The 19,805-nt window shown below is 40.3% G+C and overlaps 1 protein-coding gene across 1 annotated transcript in view; it reads right to left on the bottom strand.

The window, feature by feature from the left end:
* Positions 1 to 12,707: 12,707 nt before the first annotated feature.
* Positions 12,708 to 19,805, bottom strand: part of Mcc (MCC regulator of WNT signaling pathway) — a 39,720-nt gene continuing 32,622 nt past the window's right edge. Inside the window, exon 2 of the mRNA XM_032895014.1 lies at positions 12,708 to 15,871. Coding sequence (XP_032750905.1) covers positions 15,624 to 15,871 — 248 coding nt within the window. The 3' untranslated portion in view covers positions 12,708 to 15,623. The remainder of the gene's footprint in view (positions 15,872 to 19,805) is intronic.

Genomic DNA, 19,805 nt, shown 5'->3' with positions numbered 1-19,805 from the left:
TCCAAATAAGTAGTTTTCACTTCTCATGTGGATTCTTGGGGAAAATGGCAACGGCTATATACCTGAACTTATTAAAATTAAAATAACAAATTGCAGAGTTATTTACAAAATGGCTGCTAGATTGTGGGGCTTTTAATTCCTGAGGGCCAAACTATAGTTTACATCCTGATCAAATCAAAGTCATTAATAATGTATCAATATATAATGCAAATGAACATCTGTATTCACAGTCTGTATCCTAGTAAACAGAGACTCCCAAGACAAACCAAACTATCACTGGATGTCTTAGTGAGGGTTTTACTGCTGTGAACAGACACCATGACCAAGGCAACTCTTGTAAAGTCAACATTTAATTGGAGCTGCCTTATAGGCTCAGAGGTTCAGTCTATTATCAAGGCAGGAGCATGGCAATGTCCAGGCAAGTGTGGTACAGGAGAAACTAAGATTTCTACATTTTCATCTGAAGGCAACTAAGAGAAGACTGGCTTCCAGGAAGCTAGGATGAGGATCTGAAAGCATGTGCCCATAGTGACACACCTACTCCAACAAAGCCGCATCTCCAAATAGTGCCATTCTATGGTCCAAGCATATTCAAAACCACAACACTGGATGACCTTTCACAGCTTTAATGTGGCTTGAAAAGGTGCCCACTGTTATGTTATTTTTATTTTACTTTCAAACATTGGTAGCTTTATATACCACCCCCATCTCTCTCTCTTGTGTGTGTCCCTGAGTATCCTACAACTGAAGTGAAAGAAAGGGAAAACAAACCAAAGAGCGTATAAAGTTCATGAAATTTTTAATGTAGTCAGAGTTTTGGCTACTTTATGGATTCCTTTTTCTACCACTCTTTTCTACCTCTACTCTACCTTCCCAATTCCCCAACACTAGGTAGGAGAGAAAGAAGGCTAGAGGAGAAAGGTGGTGGTGGTATTGCTAGATGACTTCCTGCTGATTAGGGGTGTAGAGTACCATGGGGCAAGTATGATCTTTGATGTCAGGATATCCAATTTATTTTCTCATTTCTTTGCTCATGACCACTTGACAAACTAAAACAGCAGCCAGCAGCCAGCAGCCAGCAGCCAGCAGCCAGCAGCCAGCAGCCAGCAGCCAACAGCCAGCAGCAATGGCCACGACCACAGATCCTCCTGGGGCTCTAGCATTTATATACCCTTTCAAAAGTCCCCAAAATTCCAAATGTCATACACTTCTAAAAACTATTTACAGCTGTCAAAATCACACCCATGCTACAGCATGAGGCAAATCATAGTCAGCTGCTGTGGACAATCTAAAGCAACTGGGATCATACCTGGAATTAAAACAAAGCCATATTCCTCTGACATTTCTGTGTTTCCTTTTTTTAAAGAAACCAAAATTCTTACTATAGGTTGAAGCAAAAATAAGAGTGTCCCCATAAGAATAGGAATTGTTTCTCACACTGAAGCCTGCAAAGTTGTCTTCAAAGTGGCAGAAGTCAGAAAGTTATACTCAGCGAAGCTCAGCTAATAAATGGCTTTTCAAAACGTAGGAGCATGTGACAGATTATAACAACACAGATCTCATTTGTTTATTTATTGTTAAATATAAGATTTTTATTATTTGAAAATTTAATGTAGGCCTACAATATATTTTGTTCATACCCCCTCCCAGATCCACTCCCCTTGTTCCTGCTTTTATTTTTCATAACTCTCCAAGTCTAATTCCTGTGGCCCATACATTCCTAGATATGGGGCTTTCCACTGGAGCATGGTTCCCTACCAGGAGCCATATCTATAAATAGAACTCACATAGACACAGTTCTATTTTAACTTCTCATTCCCAGGTATGTTATCAGGATGAAAGAAAAGGCTCTATAGAGTCTGACTGTTGGGAGTCACCGAATAACAAAACTTGGTCACTCAGTATCTTTGGTTTGTTTAATACAGTGCTGGAGATCACATTCGGGACCTTATGCATGCTAGGGAAATGCTTTGTTGACTTTCATTTATTTCTCTTATTTTAAATTTTGAGTGTGAGTGCACATGTGTGCGTGCGTGTGTATGTGCGTGCGTGCATGAGTACAGATCCCCACTAAAGCCAGGCCAGAATGTCAGATCACTTTGAGCTAGAATTATCTGCAGCTGTGCGCTGTTTCATAATAGTGCTGGGAACTGAACTTGGATCCCCTGCAAGAGCATTGTGCTCTCTTCAACTGCCAAGCTATCTGTTCAGCCCTGTTGGCTTTTAAAATTTATACAACTTAACCCACATCACTCACAAAACCCTTTTCTTCTTTTAAAAATGTAAATCCTTTTTTTAAAAAAAGTATACAAAATTAAATGTCAAGAATAGTAAAATTGTTCTTATGAGATAGTTTTAGAGGTGTGTGCTGCTAAGCCTGTGGATCACAGTTCAATCCCTGGGACTCACCAGGTGGAAGGAGAGAAGTGCTCAAATGTTCCAGGATATGTGCACCTTCCATTGTGCATGCGCGCAATACATGCATACCAACATACAAAATAAGCAAATATAGAAAAAAATTAAAAGGAAGTAGACTAAATTAAAGTGTAATTGTGCAAGCTAGAGGAAGGCAGACTTGAGCAGCCTAGAAGGAAAGAGCTCTCTTCATCTGCAAAGGAGGCCAGCTTAGCGTTTTGAGCCATCATTGGAAACTATGGGGAAACATAACATGGTATATTTCTTCATTGATAGCTGCTGTGTCTGATAAATGAGAACTCAAATGGGAGCAAATCCTACAAAAAGAAAAATCAATCTCAATCATTTACAAAGTTTTTGAAATGTCTAGATTGTTCCTTGGCCATTTTCTCAAAACAAAACAAATCTCCATCCCCCCTTTTGTACTTATTATTCCATTTCCCAAAAATCTGAAGGGTTACAAGTTGTGCTGAAGAATTTATTTGCAGCTGAAGAGTGCCCAGAAGAGGGTGCTAATGGCCACAAAGCTCACACAAGTCCTCTAGGCCAGAGACTTCAAGATGTTAACCCCGGATTTGGCAACTCCTTGATGATCAGAGCATCTTAAAACCAATGAAGGAAAAGTAAAAATGTCCCTATCTTAAAAACAATCCAAGGACATAACATCACTAACTAAAAAGAATACATACATACATACATGCATGCATACATGCATACAACTTGTGAGGAGAGATAAAGAGAAAAGTCATGGCTGTTGCTTCCCATTGAATTGTTTCATTTAAACACTTCATATCATGTGCATGGTTTCTTTTAAAGTGCGATTTTAATTCACATCAATTAGTTCTTTTATTAGTGAACATGCCAAAGCTAAGGCCATTTCAATGACATTATGGCTGAAAGAATGTACACAGAAATTTATATTTTGTTCAAAAGTTTATTGGTGTTCTACCTAAAAAATATCATGTTTTATGTATCATAGTCCTTAAGTATATCACTGTTTCAAAACTTTAACATTACTGGGTAGTTACAAATCTTTGGAGAAACATTTTCAGAGACTAGGCATTTTCTTCACCTTCCTGCTTTACCAGACTCTCACTGTTCCTTGTGGCTGTCGTTTTGTAGTACCTCAGAACCACACCAGTTCAACTAAGAAGAAACAAGCTTCCTAGCACTTTCTTCCCCGGGTTGTTCTGCACAGTCATACTGGAGAGAGAGAGAGATCTTTTGTGAAATCCAAAAGTTAGGCATAAAGAAGTCACCCTTGATACCTGCTTTGAGACTCAGTCTTAGTCTACTTTGTGGGGATATCACAGAATCACAGAATACTGGATGATTGGTAACTTATAATAAACAGACACTTATGCACTCATAAGTGCATAAGTACTTTCAAGGCTGGGAAGTCCAAAATCAAATGCCAGCATTTGACAATGGTTTTTTCTTTGTTGCAAGGGGTAGGCACACTCTTCCAACTATCTATCTATCTATCTATCTATCTATCTATCTATCTATCTATCTATCTATCCACCCACATGTGTGTATGTGTGTATATATATATATATATATATATAATTTGTAATTATATATATACATACATACCCACATCTATCTATCTATCTATCTATCTATCTATCTATCTATCTATCTATCTATCTATATATCCATGTGTGTGTGTGTATAATTTTGTCTTTTGAAACAGGGTATCACTATGTAGCCTTGGCTGGTCTGGAGCTTGCTATGTAGACCTGGATAGCTTGGACACCTTCCTCTGTCTCCTGCGTGCTGAGATTAAAGGTGTGCACCATGACGCTTAAGCACACTTTTCCTTTTTTTTTTTTTTTCTTTCAATATGGCATTGATTCTGCCTCCAAAGGTGGATCCCTTGGAGCCCAATTATCTTTTAAAGCTCCTCACTTTTAATATTGTTATCATGGCAATTAAATTTCTGCATGAGTTTTGGAGAAAAAATTCATACCAAAGCAGGTGCCCAGCACAGGGCAATTTACCTTGATTGTTGCTAATCTGCTCCTTAACAACCTGGTGTACCAGGCTTATAGCACTACAGATCTACTGGATTTCCTCTTTAAGATTTCCTGAGTCCTTGGCTAGCTTCTACATTTGTGTGAAGTATGTCCCTCATGATTAATCACTTGTGTCCTAAATCATTTGTGTCACCCTGCCTCTTCCATGCAACTGCCTGTTAACAGCATCGTTTTGTTCTGCTCCTGTACTTGGTACCTGCTTTGGCTTGAATATCTCAGAACTCATGCCAAAACTTAACTGCCATTGTAACAGTATTGAGAGGCTGTGGGACTTAGAAAGTAAAATGCTGTGTATGAATCTCCCAGAAGTTTCCCAATGATGAAAACAAGCCTATGCCAGGTATGGCTTTCTCCCTCTTACCTCCGATTTACCCTTCTTTCTCCTGTTTCATACTATGGAGGGAACTGCAAAATTTGCTTCTCTGGCAATAGAGAATGCTAAAGGGACACTGAATGAAGCTGGAAATCCCAACCTCATTGTGCTCTCTCCTGTGGAGACCAGCATTGCAGGACATCTGGGCTGTTCACTCTTGGAAAGAGTTTTGTCATTTAAGCAGTCTTTCTAAGGAATTTCAGTGCTATTCTGGAGTCAGCATCTTAGTGATGTTTAGCAAGTATTGAGGATGTTCCTCAAGGATGGATGGCATCCCAGCAAGTTGGGTTGGTACTCTAGAGGGCTGCTCATCTGTTTGTCCACCCTACCAGGAACTTTTATATTGCCCAGTGGGTACCATGATCCCCTCAAAGGTTGAATCAGCCCCTGGCAGTGTGAGAACCTGCTTCCAAATGTGTTTCTTGGCTGGCTGAGATGTGGTGCTGCTCTTTCCCTGTGTTATTCGTGAACTTACTAGAGCTTTCTTTCTCCATTTGTGAACATGCTATGCTACTCATTAATATTGCTTATATTAGCCTTCCCCTGAGTGAATTACTGTGTGTTTTCCATCTCCAAGTTGGATGCTGACCAATGTCTTTTGCTTCTAGCTGTTTTTAAACACAACTTAATTTTATTAGTTCAGGACTTTGTTTTAGAAGGAACATAAATTACTTTTAATATGACTTTATAAATAAAGGGATTGCCTGAGCATGGCAATTCAAGAGGCTATTTTGCTTTCTCTGACCACACACAAGGCTATTTCTCAAACTGGGATCGTGGATCCCTGTGAGCAGTCTCAGAAAAAAATGGTGGCTGCGTAATGAACCCCCCTCCACAAATTCAATCGTTGACACAATGACTATTATTTCTCATGGGACAAGAAGACTCCAAAGTTGCATCAGAAATGATGTGGACTCCCGTGGGGGAGGGCCCAGGAGTGGCAGGACCCCTGTGCCTGACACACTGCAGGAACCTGAAGGAACAGACCGGATAAACAGTTCTCTGCACCCAAATCCCGTGGGAGGGAGAGGTAAACCTTCAGAGAGGCAGACACGCCTGGGAAACCAGAAGAGACTGCACTCTGCACACATCTCAGATGCCAGAGGAAAACACCAAACGCCATCTGGAACCCTGGTGCATGGAAGCTCCCGGAAACGGCGGCGCAGATCTTCCTGGTTGCTGCCGCCGCAGAGAGCTCGTGGGCAGCACCCCACGAGCAAACTTGAGCCTCGGGACCACAGGTAAGACCAACTTTTCTGCTTCAAGAGACCTGCCTGGTGAACTCAGGACACACAGAGGCAGAATTCCTCTAGGACCGGGCACTTCCTGTGTTTACCGGGAGTCCCACACCCGTGGATCCCGGCCCGCAGCAGCTCTCTGCTCCCAGAACCTGTGGGAGAGATACCTTACCGCCTGGTCAGGTGGGCACTCCTGAGGCTGCAGAGCGGAAGAGACCACCAACACTGCCCACCCCTGCCCACATCCCTGGCCCAAGAGGGAACTGTATAAGGCCTCCTGGGTTCCCGTGGGGGGCCCAGGAGCAGCAGGACCCCTGCGCCTGAGACACCTTCGGATCCTGAAGGAACAGACCGGATAAACAGTTCTCTGCACACAAATCCCGTGAGAGGGAGAGCTAAACCTTCAGAGAGGCAGACATGCCTGCGAAACCAGAAGAGACTGCACTCTGCACACATCTACTGATGCCAGAGGAAAACACCAAACGCCATCTGGAACCCTGCTGCACTGAAGCTCCCTGAAACGGCGGCGCAGATCTTCCTGGTTGCTGCCGCCGCAGAGAGCTCGTGGGCAGCACCCCACGAGCAAACTTGAGCCTCGGGACCACAGGTAAGACCAACTTTTCTGCTGCAAGTGACCGGCCCGGTGAACTCAAGACACAGGCCCACAGGAACAGCTGAAGACCTGTAGAGAGGAAAAACTACACGCCCAAAAGCAAAACACTCTGTCCCCATAACTGGCTGAAAGTAAACAGGAAAACAGGTCTACAGCACTCCTGGACACAGGCTTATAGGACAGTCTAGCCACTGTCAGAAATAGCAGAACAAAGTAACACTAGAGATAATCTGTTGGCTAGAGGCAAGCATGAGGAACCCAAGCAACAGAATCCAAGACTACATGGCACCATCGGAGCCCAATTCTCCCATCAAAACAAACATGGAATATGCAAACACACCAGAAAAGCAAGATCTAGTTTCAAAAACATATTTGATCATGATGCTGGAGGACTTCAAGAAAGACGTGAAGAACTCCCTTAGAGAAACACAGGAAAACATAAATAAACAAGTAGAAGCCTACAGAGAGGAATCACAAAAATGCCTGAAAGAATTCCAGGAAAACATAAATAAACAAGTAGAAGCCCATAGAGAGGAGACACAAAAATCCCTGAAAGAATTCCAGGAAAACACAATCAAACACTTGAAGGAATTAAAAATGGAAATAGAAGCAATCAAGAAAGAACACATGGAAACAACCCTGGATATAGAAAACCAAAAGAAGAGACAGGGAGCTGTAGATACAAGCTTCACCAACAGAATACAAGATATGGAAGAGAGAATCTCAGGAGCAGAAGATTCCATAGAAATCATTGACTCAACTGTCAAAGATAATGTAAAGCAGAAAAAGCTACTGGTCCAAAACATACAGGAAATCCAGGACTCAATGAGAAGATCAAACCAAAGGAAAATAGGTATAGAAGAGAGTGAAGACTCCCAGCTCAAAGGACCATTAAATATCTTCAACAAAATCATAGAAGAAAACTTCCCTAACCTAAAAAAAGAGATACCCATAGGCATACAAGAAGCCTACAGAACTCCAAATAGATTGGACCAGAAAAGAAACACCTCCCGTCACATAATAGTCAAAACACCAAACGCAAAAAATAAAGAAAGAATATGAAAAGCAGTAAGGGAAAAAGGTCAAGTAACATATAAAGGCAGACCTATCAGAATCACACCAGACTTTTCACCAGAAACTATGAAGGCCAGAAGATCCTGGACTGATGTCATACAGACACTAAGAGAACACAAATGCCAGCCCAGGTTACTGTATCCTGCAAAACTCTCAAATAACATAGATGGAGAAACCAAGATATTCCATGACAAAACCAAATTTACACAATATCTTTCTACAAATCCAGCACTACAAAGGATAATAAATGGTAAAGCCCAACATACGGAGGTAAGCTATACCCTAGAAGAAGCAAGAAACTAATCGTCTTGGCAACAAAAAAAAGAGAAGAAAAGCACACAAACATGACCTCATATCCAAATATGAATATAACAGGAAGCAATAATCACTATTCCTTAATATCTCTCAACATCAATGGCCTCAACTCCCCAATAAAAAGACATAGATTAACAAACTGGATATGCAACGAAGACCCTGCATTCTGCTGCCTACAGGAAACACACCTCAGAGAAAAAGACAGACACTACCTCAGAGTGAAAGGCTGGAAAACAACTTTCCAAGCAAATGGTCGGAAGAAGCAAGCTGGAGTAGCCATTCTAATATCAAATAAAATCAATTTTCAACTAAAAGTCATCAAAAAAGATAAGGAAGAACACTTCATATTCATCAAAGGAAAAATCCACCAAGTTGAACTCTCAATCCTAAATATCTATGCCCCAAATACAAGGGCGCCTACATACGTAAAAAAAACCTTACTAAAGCTCAAAACACACATTGCACCTCACACAGTAATAGTAGGAGATTTCAAAACCACACTCTCATCAATGGACAGATCATGGAAACAGAAATTAAACAGAGACGTAGACAGACTAAGAGAAGTCATGAGCCAAATGGACTTAACAGATATTTATAGAACATTCTATCCTAAAGCAAAAGGATATACCTTCTTCTCAGCTCCTCATGGTAATTTCTCCAAAATTGACCATATAATTGGTCAAAAAACGGGCCTCAACAGGTACAGAAAGATAGAAATAATCCCAAGCATGCTATCAGACCACCATAGCCTAAAACTGGTGTTCAATAACAATAAGGGAAGAATGCCCACATATACGTGGAAATTGAACAATGCTCTACTCAGTGATAACCTGGTCAAGGAAGAAATAAAGAGAGAAATTAAAAACTTTTTAGAATTTAATGAAAATGAAGGTACAACATACCCAAACTTATGGGACACAATGAAAGCTGTGCTAAGAGGAAAATTCATAGCGCTGAGTGCCTGCAGAAAGAAACAGGAAAGAGCATATGTCAGCAGCTTGACAGCACACCTAAAAGCTCTAGAACAAAAAAGCAAATACACCCAGGAGGAGTAGAAGGCAGGAAATAATCAAACTCAGAGCTGAAATCAACCAAGTAGAAACAAAAAGGACCATAGAAAGAATCAACAGAACCAAAAGTTGGTTCTTTGAGAAAATCAACAAGATAGATAAACCCTTAGCCAGACTAACGAGAGGACACAGAGAGTGTGTCCAAATTAACAAAATCAGAAATGAAAAGGAGACATAACTACAGATTCAGAGGAAATTCAAAAAATCATCAGATCTTACTATAAAAGCCTATATTCAACAAAACTTGAAAATCTGGAGGAAATGGACAATTTCCTAGACAGATACCAGGTACCGAAGTTAAATCAGGAACAGATAAACCAGTTAAACAACCCCATAACTCCTAAGGAAATAGAAGCAGTCATTAAAGGTCTCCCAACCAAAAAGAGCCCAGGTCCAGACGGGTTTAGTGTAGAATTCTATCAGACCTTCATAGAAGACCTCATACCAATATTATCCAAACTATTCCACAAAATTGAAACAGATGGAGCACTACCAAATTCCTTCTATGAAGCCACAATTACTCTTATACCTAAAGCACACAAAGACCCAACAAAGAAAAAGAACTTCAGACCAATTTCCCTTATGAATATCGACGTAAAAATACTCAATAAAATTCTGGCAAACCGAATCCAAGAGCACATCAAAACAATCATCCACCATGATCAAGTAGGCTTCATCCCAGGCATGCAGGGATGGTTTAATATACGGAAAACCATCAATGTGATCCATTATATAAACAAACTGAAAGAACAAAACCACATGATCATTTCATTAGATGCTGAGAAAGCATTTGACAAAATTCAACACCCCTTCATGATAAAAGTCCTGGAAAGAATAGGAATTCAAGGCCCATACCTAAACATAGTAAAAGCCATATACAGCAAACCAGTGGCTAACATTAAACTAAATGGAGAGAAACTTGAAGCAATCCGACTAAAATCAGGGACTAGAGAAGGCTGCCCACTCTCTCCCTACTTATTCAATATAGTTCTTGAAGTTCTAGCCAGAGCAATCAGACAACAAAAGGAGGTCAAGGGGATACAGATTGGAAAAGAAGAAGTCAAAATATCACTATTTGCAGATGATATGATAGTATATTTAAGTGATCACAAAAGTTCCACCAGAGAACTACTAAAGCTGATAAACAACTTCAGCAAAGTGGCTGGGTATAAAATTAACTCAAATAAATCAGTAGCCTTCCTCTACACAAAAGAGAAAGAAACTGAGAAATGAATTAGGGAAACGACACCCTTCATAATAGACCCAAATAATATAAAGTACCTCGGTGTGACTTTAACCAAGCAAGTAAAAGATTTGTACAATAAGAACTTCAAGACACTGAAGAAAGAAATTGAAGAAGACCTCAGAAGATGGAAATATCTCCCATGCTCATGGATTGGCAGGATTAATATAGTAAAAATGGCCATTTTACCAAAAGCGATCTACAGATTCAATGCAATCCCCATCAAAATACCAACCCAATTCTTCAAAGAGTTAGACAGAACAATTTGCAAATTCATCTGGAATAACAAAAAACCCAGGATAGCTAAAACTATCCTCAACAATAAAAGGACTTCAGGGGAATCACTATCCCTGAACTCAAGCAGTATTACAGAGCAATAGTGATAAAAACTGCATGGTATTGGTACAGAGACAGACAGATAGACCAATGGAATAGAATTGAAGACCCAAAATGAACCCACACACCTATGGTCACTTGATTTTTTGACAAAGGAGGCAAATCCATCCAATGGAAAAAAGATAGCATTTTCAGCAAATGGTGCTGGTTCAACTGGGGGTCAACATGTAGAAGAATGCAGATCGATCCATGCTTATCACCCTGTACAAAGCTTAAGTCCAAGTGGATCAAGGACCTCCACATCAAACCAGACACACTCAAACTAATAGAAGAAAAACTAGGAAGCATCTGGAACACATGGGCACTGGAAAAATTTCCTGAACAAAAACACCAATGGCTTATGCTCTAAGATCAAGAATCGACAAATGGGATCTCATAAAACTGCAAAGCTTCTGTAAGGCAAAGGACACTGTGGTTAGGACAAAACGGCAACCAACAGATTGGGAAAAGATCTTTACCAATCCTACAACAGATAGAGGCCTTAAATCCAAAATATACAAAGAACTCAAGAAGTTAGACCGCAGGGAAACAAATAACCCTATTAAAAAATGGGGTTCAGAGCTAAACAAAGAATTCACAGCTGAGGAATGCTGAATGGCTGATAAACACCTAAAGAAATGTTCAACATCTTTAGTCATAAGGGAAATGCAAATCAAAACAACCCTTAGATTTCACCTCACACCAGTGAGAATGGCTAAGATCAAAAACTCAGGTGACAGCAAATGCTGGCGAGGATGCAGAGAAAGAGGAACACTCCTCCATTGTTGGTGGGGTTGCAGACTGATACAACCATTCTGGAAATCAGTCTGGAGGTTCCTCAGAAAATTGGACATTGAACTGCCTGAGGATCCAGCTATACCTCTCTTGGGCGTATACCCAAAAGATGCCCCAACATATAAAAAAGACACGTGCTCCACTATGTTCATCGCAGCCTTATTTATAATAGCCAGAAGCTGGAAAGAACCCAGATGCCCTTCAACAGAGGAATGGATACAGAAAATGTGGTACATCTACACAATGGAATATTACTCAGCTATCAAAAACAATGACTTTATGAAATTCGTAGGCAAATGGTTGGAACTGGAAAATATCATCCTGAGTGAGCTAACCCAATCACAGAAAGACATACATGGTATGCACTCATTGATAAGTGGCTATTAGCCCAAATGCTTGAATTACCCTAGATGCCTAGAACAAATGAAACTCCAAGACGGATGATCAAAATGTGAATGCTTCCCACTCCTTCTTTAAATGGGAACAAGAATACCCTTGGCAGGGGAAGAGAGAGGCAAAGATTAAAACAGAGACTGAAGGAACACCCATTCAGAGCCTGCCCCACATGTGGCTCATACATATACAGCCACCCAATTAGACAAGATAGATGAAGCAAAGAAGTGCAGACTGACAGGAGCCGGATGTAGATCTCTCCTGAGAGACACAGCCAGAATACAGCAAATACAGAGGCGAATGCCAGCAGCAAACCACTGAACTGAGAATGGGACCCCCGTTGAAGGAATCAGAGAAAGAACTGGAAGAGCTTGAAGGGCTTGAGACCCCCATAACAAAATGCCAAGCAAACAGAGCTTCCAGGGACTAAGCCACTACCAAAGACTATACATGGACTGACCCTGGACTCTGACCTCATAGGTAGCAATGAATATCCTAGTAAGAGCACCAGTGGAAGGGGAAGCCCTGGGTCCTGCTAAGACTGAACCCCCAGTGAACTAGACTGTTGGGGGGAGGGCGGCAATGGGGGAGGGGTGGGGAGGAACACCCATAAGGAAGGGAGGGGGAGAGGATGTTTGCCCGGAAACAGGAAAAGGGACTAACACTGGAAATGTATATAAGAAATACTCAAGTTAATAAAAAAAAAAAAAAGAAAAGAAAAAAAGAAATGATGTGGACATAGGAAGGAGTGTAAAATTGGGAGCTCAACCTCCTGTACCAAGGTTTAAACACATAATAAGGTTCAACCTTAGTTAAATTTTTCTGTTTTCCTCTCTGTGAGAATATATTGCCATCATAGCACTTCAGTGTCTGTATTCATACAGGTTCTCACAAAGGATGACCTTTAGTGTGTTCAGTTTTATTTATTTATTTGGTCATATGTGTACTTGTTAATTACTTGTGCTATTGAATCACTTCTAACTTGTTCAGTGTGTTACAATGATTATCTGCCAACACATATCACTGTTATCTTTCACAGGTTTTGATAGCCATAGACAAACAGAAAGGTCTATAAGCTGAAGTACACTAACTGCTATTATAGGAGCTGAGTGCCTGGTATTGCATAAGAATTTCCTCTGTGATAAAACCATCTGTCTGGGAAGGAAACTCATTAAAACAAAATTTTCCAGAGGAAGCGAAAGACTCTATCCAGCTAGAAAGCTTGCTATCACTCAGGAAGTACTCAATTCAAAAACTTCAGGATGTTCCCAAAACTGACCAGATTTTCAAGGTCCCTCTCTCCCCAATCTTATATACACTGTAAAGACTCTGAAAGAAACTCTCTAACCAACAGGGCTGCCTTTTGCAGAAATCAGCTGAGTGACTGAGAAGAGACTCAGACCACTGGAGCTGCCTAAAAGAGAGAGTCTACAAACCAATGAGTTGTCTGTAAGCTATATAGTAAACACATGTTTCCAGCTTTTGGATGCTGCCACTCACATTGGGGTGGGCTTTGGTTGATGCAGCTGTCTTTGAGTTATTTCTGCTCCTGTATATCTTCTCACTTATATTCCTGTAAGTAACCCCAGTGGTTGGCCTTTGGTGGTTTCCATTTTTTGATCTGTTATGAACATGTAGGTTCACATGTCAAGAGAAATGGCACCACACAAACCTGGCATTTAAGGGAGACTTTATCAAGCTAGCATCTGCTGAGACAATCTTTAGCTCCATCCACTCAGGGAGGGGAAATGTATGAAGCATATAAGAACTCATTATCTTGAGTCCTTTGATCACAAAACTCAGAGGACCCAGCCAGATGAAACCTGGAGATTGTACCTGCTTCTTCTAAGGAGAGATAGGACCATAGGAGTCCACTCAGGATGTTGCTGGAAAGCCAGGTACTGCAGATCCTCTTTGAAATAGAAAGCTATCAGCTCCTACGGTGTTCCACAGTGTATAATGTATAATGATTTTAAAGTCATCTATATTGCTATGGCATTAACTATCTTGAAAATGACATCAGGGGTTAGGGATTATAGCTCAATTGCTAGAGTGCTTGCTTAGCCTGTACACTATCATGGGTTGAATTCCCAGCACTATATAGCCCAGGCATGATGGTAAGTGCCAACAGTCTTAGAATTCAGGGGGTGGAGGCAGTGGGATCAGAAGTACAGTGTAATCTTTGAGCTACAAAGATTGTTGATGAGCTACAAAGCTCAGTTGATGTAGTATAGGGAAGATTCAGTCTGCTGGAAGTGATTGTAACATGCATAGCTAAATTTAGACCCATGCCAGACATATTTACCACCAATTTCCTGGTCTATTGAACACAGAGGAAACAGGTACAATAGTTATATTCATTGTTCAAACTGTATAAGGTTGTCCTTGAAGGGTGGTCAAGAAGAAATAGTACAATAACCACAGATGATTTGACAGGCCTTAGAGACATAATCATGTCCAGAAAAGGATTGTATGTACAGGTGCTCTTCATATTTTAAATTTTAAAAACATTTTAACTTTGTGAACAGCTTTAGACTTATAGAAAAGTTCCAAAGTAGCGTTCCAAGTTTGGCTCATTTATTATCATGTTATTTTATTTATTTGATGATCTTTGTCACAGCTCAGGATGCAACATTATCTATCAATGAGAGTATATTCCCTGGGTCTCCTTAGATTTTTATTATCCAGAATCTCACCAAAGGAATGATGTTACATTTAGGTTATACCTTTGTAGACCAAAAGTTTCTCCTCCCAGACTTTCTTTGGTTTTAATAACCTTAGTGGTTTTGACAAATACTGGTCAGGAATTTTGTAGAATGTCATTAAGGGTTTCTATAATTTTTGCATTTTCATTATTTCAAGAGTCTTATGATTATTAACTTTTTCAAACATCTCCCTTCAAAACATATGACTAGAAAATATGCTATAACATGTCCTTATGAGTCTGCAGCCTTTATCAGAGCAAACTGGGAATCACGGTTATAAACGTGCTATCATCTGTTCAAACTTAAATTTTAGGAGCCAGGAAGGGGGTGGAGGGAGGTTAGAAGGGAGGGAAGGAAGGAGGGAAAGAGGGAAGAAGGAAGGAGGGAAGGAGAAAAGGAGAGGGAGGGGAGAGGGGAGGGAGGAAACTCCCACAGAATTTAGATAATAATCTCAGTATGTCTCTGAAAAGGAGCCAGTCATCAACCACACACACTCATCCCTCAACTCTGACTTAAGGAAGCCAATAGTTCTTTCCCCAAGACAGTCAGCATTGATTACTACTAAGTTTTCCCATGGAAATAACCTTAAAAGTATAAGCCTGAACATTAATCAAACTTCCAATGAAACATGTTTTCTTTCCTTTTTTCCAAAAGAGTAATGTCCAAATTCAGAAACAGAAAGAATTGTGTTGGTCTATAATGTCTGGTACCACAGGAGTGTTATAGAAGAGCTGTGGTAGACTTGAGTAAATCAGACTCTACAAGAAAGAGTTAATCAAAACACCATTTAGAAGCCTGCTCTATTGTTATAGCAAGAACGGAAGTTCCTAAGCCCTTAAGTACTAAAAACTGCGGAATGCTCAACAATACCAGCAGCAATTGAAATAGTACAATATTTAGCTCGAAAGAAAAGACAATACTCAGTATATCCCTTGGAGCTTAATATTAAAATATTGGTATTGGAATTCAGACAGGTCAGAAAATGTGTTCAGTGAACAGAGAAGTACTCACGGTACTAGCCAGCTCTAGATAGCTTCCACCTGTAGAAGTGCCAAAACTCGGGGACTGCGTGAGAAGCTTGTGGAGCACAGCCTGCTGAGGCAAAGAGCTTTCACCATACTCCAGCAGCTTCTGGAGGGGCAGCTGGCTCTGCAAGTCGGGGCTCTGGAGATCCCTGGCACCTGAATCATACTCCCAGCTCTCCCTGGTTGCTGACAAAGCACCTAGTCCAAGAGATGCAGGGAAAATAAAAAGACATTTCTTTCATTAGCCTGGGGGTGGTCAGGAAGCGATGATTTGAAGCTTCTGAGTCTTCCAGGTGCCAGCATCTCAGAACACATGTGGCTCTCAGGCTGCCTGCTGAGCACTTTCCCTTTCAAATTGACACAAGGGCAGCCTGAAGGTAAAAGCAATTTAAGTAAAGAATTCAGAAATAACTGTGCAGTGAATACGCATGCCCTCCCCAATACAAAAACTTATGGGGGGTAGGGGAAGCACAGGAAAGCCAAGTAAGAAAAGAAATGCAAACTAAAGCCACATCTGTCTGTGATTTATGCTTGGTTATTATGTTGACTTAGTGCTTGCTGGTGATTCTGAGGAAGAAGGACACAAGGTATAGACTTAACCAGGACTTCCTGATACCTCTCGCTTGGAGGAAGCTGGGCTCTGTTGGTATTAGATGCAGCCACACAGTTGAGTGGCAACAGACTAAGGACAAACTGACAAGTCTCACATCCAGGTCTTCACATTAAGCCCCTCAGTGTGATTACCCCATGCCCCTTTGCCTTCTGGTAGAATCCAGGTGGGATCAGCACTTGGAAAGTCACATAGTTCCTATGGTAGAGCCAAAAGATGAAAGATGCCTAGATCCCTAAATCATCTCTCATGGGGAGTGGGCTGCTCATGCTAACTGCCCCGTGTTTTTACTTTATGTGAATAGGAATGTAGCTTCTATTACAGTGGTTCTCTACCTTCATAATGTTGTGACCCTTTAATACAGTTCCTCATGTTATGGTAACCCCCCATATAATTATTTTGTTGTTATTTCATAACTGTAAGTTTGCTACTGTCATGAATTATGATATAAATATCTTTGTTTCTGATGGTCTCGGGCAACCCCTTAGTAACCACTTGTTTGATTCCCAAAGGGTCTGAGAACCACTGTGTTTGATACAATTCTTTGTGTATTGGTTAGAAGACTTTGGTGTTACCCATTACAACAGATTAAAATCTAATGGTACTAATGATTGTAATGCAATACAAATGTGTAATGAAACTCGGATCTAGAAGAGGAGCTAAAACCCTAGGCTTCCATTGTTGCCTTTGGTAGAAAAACTAGACTAGGAGAAAATCCTACTGCCTTGGATTGTACTTCAGAACAGAAGTCTCTTTTAAGTACATGTGATAAGTGGGACCTCTATCTTAGTTAAAAGAGGGCTGGAAAAGTTTTATAGAAAGGTAGGACTTTGTTAGGTAAATCATTTTTTAAAAGATTTATTTATTTATGTATTTATTAATGTATTTACTTATTTAATGATTTATGAATGTGAGTACACTGTCATTGTCTTCAGACAAACCAGAAGAGGCCATCAGATCCCATTACAGGTGGTTGTGAGTCACTATGTGGTTGCCGAGAACTAAATTCAGGACCCCTGGAAGAGCAGTCAATGCTCTCAACTGCTGAGCCATCTCTTAAGCCATTTTAAAATAAAGGAGGCATGTTCACAAATGTTGGGTGGCAGATACATGATCAAGATCAACAGGCACAGTGCTAAGTACTGGGTACTCAGTAAGAAGCATGCTAAATTGTAGCTCCTGACTGCGGAGTTTTGCAATTTTTTTATATATAGGACTTTCAGTTATAACAAAATATTGTATTGTGAAATGAGAATATAAGCAAACTATTTTGTGATTCGAGTACAGTGACTTATGGCAAACTACAAATTGTGGAATGGTGGTTCAGACATGAATATACAATCTCCATTTTGTGGATTATTGCTGAAGCTAATCATTGTGATTTGGAAAATTGTCTTCATACGTTTTACCACTACTATTCTCTAATTATCTTAAGTTTGGCCCAGAAGTTTCATACTGTGCTATATGACTAGATATACCAGTCATTTTTTTTTTTATCAAAGAATACAGAACTGTTGCCATGTTTGTTCAGGGTCTGTTTCACCTTGCCTTTGTTTAAAGTAATGGTGGTACTATGCTTGCTAAAACATACAGCCTTAAGTGCTAAGCCAACAGTCCAGCATTGAGATATGTCTCCAGACCTCAATGTCTCTTTTAGTAAACAGCCTATCATTTATTAATTTTTATGTATATGAATATGATGTCATCAGACACAACAGAAAGGGGCATCTGATCCCATTACAGATGGTTGTAAGTCACCATGTGACTGCTTGGAATTATACTCAGGACTTTTGGAAGAGCAGTCAGTGCTCTTAACCGCTGAGCCATCTCTCCAGCCTTCAATTATTAATTTTTAAAGAGTTTATTTATGTTATGTATTTGCATGTAGACATGATTGCAGATGCCTTCACAGGCCGGGAGAGGGCAGCAGGGGGAAGTGAGTGCTCAGAACCAAATTCTGGTGATCAGCTGGAGTAACAGTTGCTCATAACCATGGGCTATCTCTCTAGACCCGTTATTTTTATAAGGAAGGCTTTATTTTGATGTGGGTTCAAATTATCTGTCCTTCCCCTCCCTGTTCTTCTCCATGCTTTGCTAGTTGTCTGATTACCTCAGGGGTTTTTGCCATGGCCCCAGCATTATGAGACAGGAAACTGAATGAGATCAGAGTTGAACAGTAGATCTCATCTACTAGAGTGAATCTCTAGATGGCCTTCACACACAACACAAGTACACACCAAGGTCTTCTTTCTTCCTACATCCATACTATCCCTAGCACTGCACACAGGTCTGTGATATATGAGACCTTCAATAAACATTTAGTGAACATATTGCTGAATTATGCATAGTTTTAGTGCCCCAAGGTTTCATTCTTTAATCTGGAAAAGCAAATGTGTACTACTTTAAAATATCAAAATAAATAACACACACATTTTTTCTTTATGGCAACTGAAAGCCTGACTTGCAAATAAAATGTAATAGTACTGGGATGAGCCAGTCAAACGAAGCATAAAGTATGCCATGCTCATAGGTCCTGGCCCAGTTGCAAGCAGCTCTATCCAACTGCTTCATATTTATCAGCACACAAAGGCCTTACTCATTGGTTCATACTCCTGCTGAAATGATCCTGAGCAACTGGAACACCCTGCTAAGGAACAAGTCAGTCAATATGCATCCATACAACATAAAAAAGGAAATATAGTAGTATGCTCTTTTTGTCTATGTTCTCAGCAGATTTTCTTGGAGAGGAAGCACCATTCTCAAGACAAAACCTAATCAGGCAGGTGGAATTATTTAACTGAAAAAAACTTCAAAAGCAAAGGTGTGATGATCATCTTTCTGGACTTTATGTGCATGGTAGCTCCTGGTGGCTTGAGCCTCTTGCCAGTCTCTCTGCTCAGCTCCTTTTTAATTTCTGCTGGTTCCTGAGCATCAAGAAAGAAAAGACTGAAGACTCTTTCTCCCTTTCCTCATGGTTGTCTTTCTCCCTTCCTCCCATCCTTTCTGCTTGCCTGTCCTTCAACAGATACAAGAAGCAGTAACATGCTAATTCAATTAAAAATAGAAATCTTCAAGTTCCTCCAGAGAATTACTAAGCCTGAAAAGCAACTTCAGCAAAATGGCTGGGTATAAATTTACTCAAACAAATCCATAACCTTCCTCTACTTGAAGGATAAACAGGCTGAGAAAGAAATTAGAGAAATGACACCCTTCACAATAGTCACAAATATCATAAAATACTTCAGTGTGACTTTCTTTAATCAAGCAAGTGAAATATCTGTATGACAAGAACTTCAAGTCTCTGAAGAAAGAAATTGAGGAAGATCTCAGAAGACAGAAAGATCTCCCATGCTCATGGATCATCAGGATCAATATAGTAAAGATGGCCATTTTGCCAAAAGCAATCTACAGATTCAATGTAATCCCCATCAAAATTCCAACTTAATTCTTCATAGAGTTAGAAGGAGTAATTTGCAAATTCATTTGGAATAACAAAAATCTCAGGATATCAAAAACTATCCT

This window comes from Rattus rattus, chromosome 2 (assembly GCF_011064425.1).
Source record: "Rattus rattus isolate New Zealand chromosome 2, Rrattus_CSIRO_v1, whole genome shotgun sequence".
Lineage (NCBI taxonomy): Eukaryota > Metazoa > Chordata > Mammalia > Rodentia > Muridae > Rattus > Rattus rattus.
The sequence above is the reverse complement of the archived record's forward strand: the minus strand, read 5'-3'. Positions and strand labels throughout refer to the sequence as shown.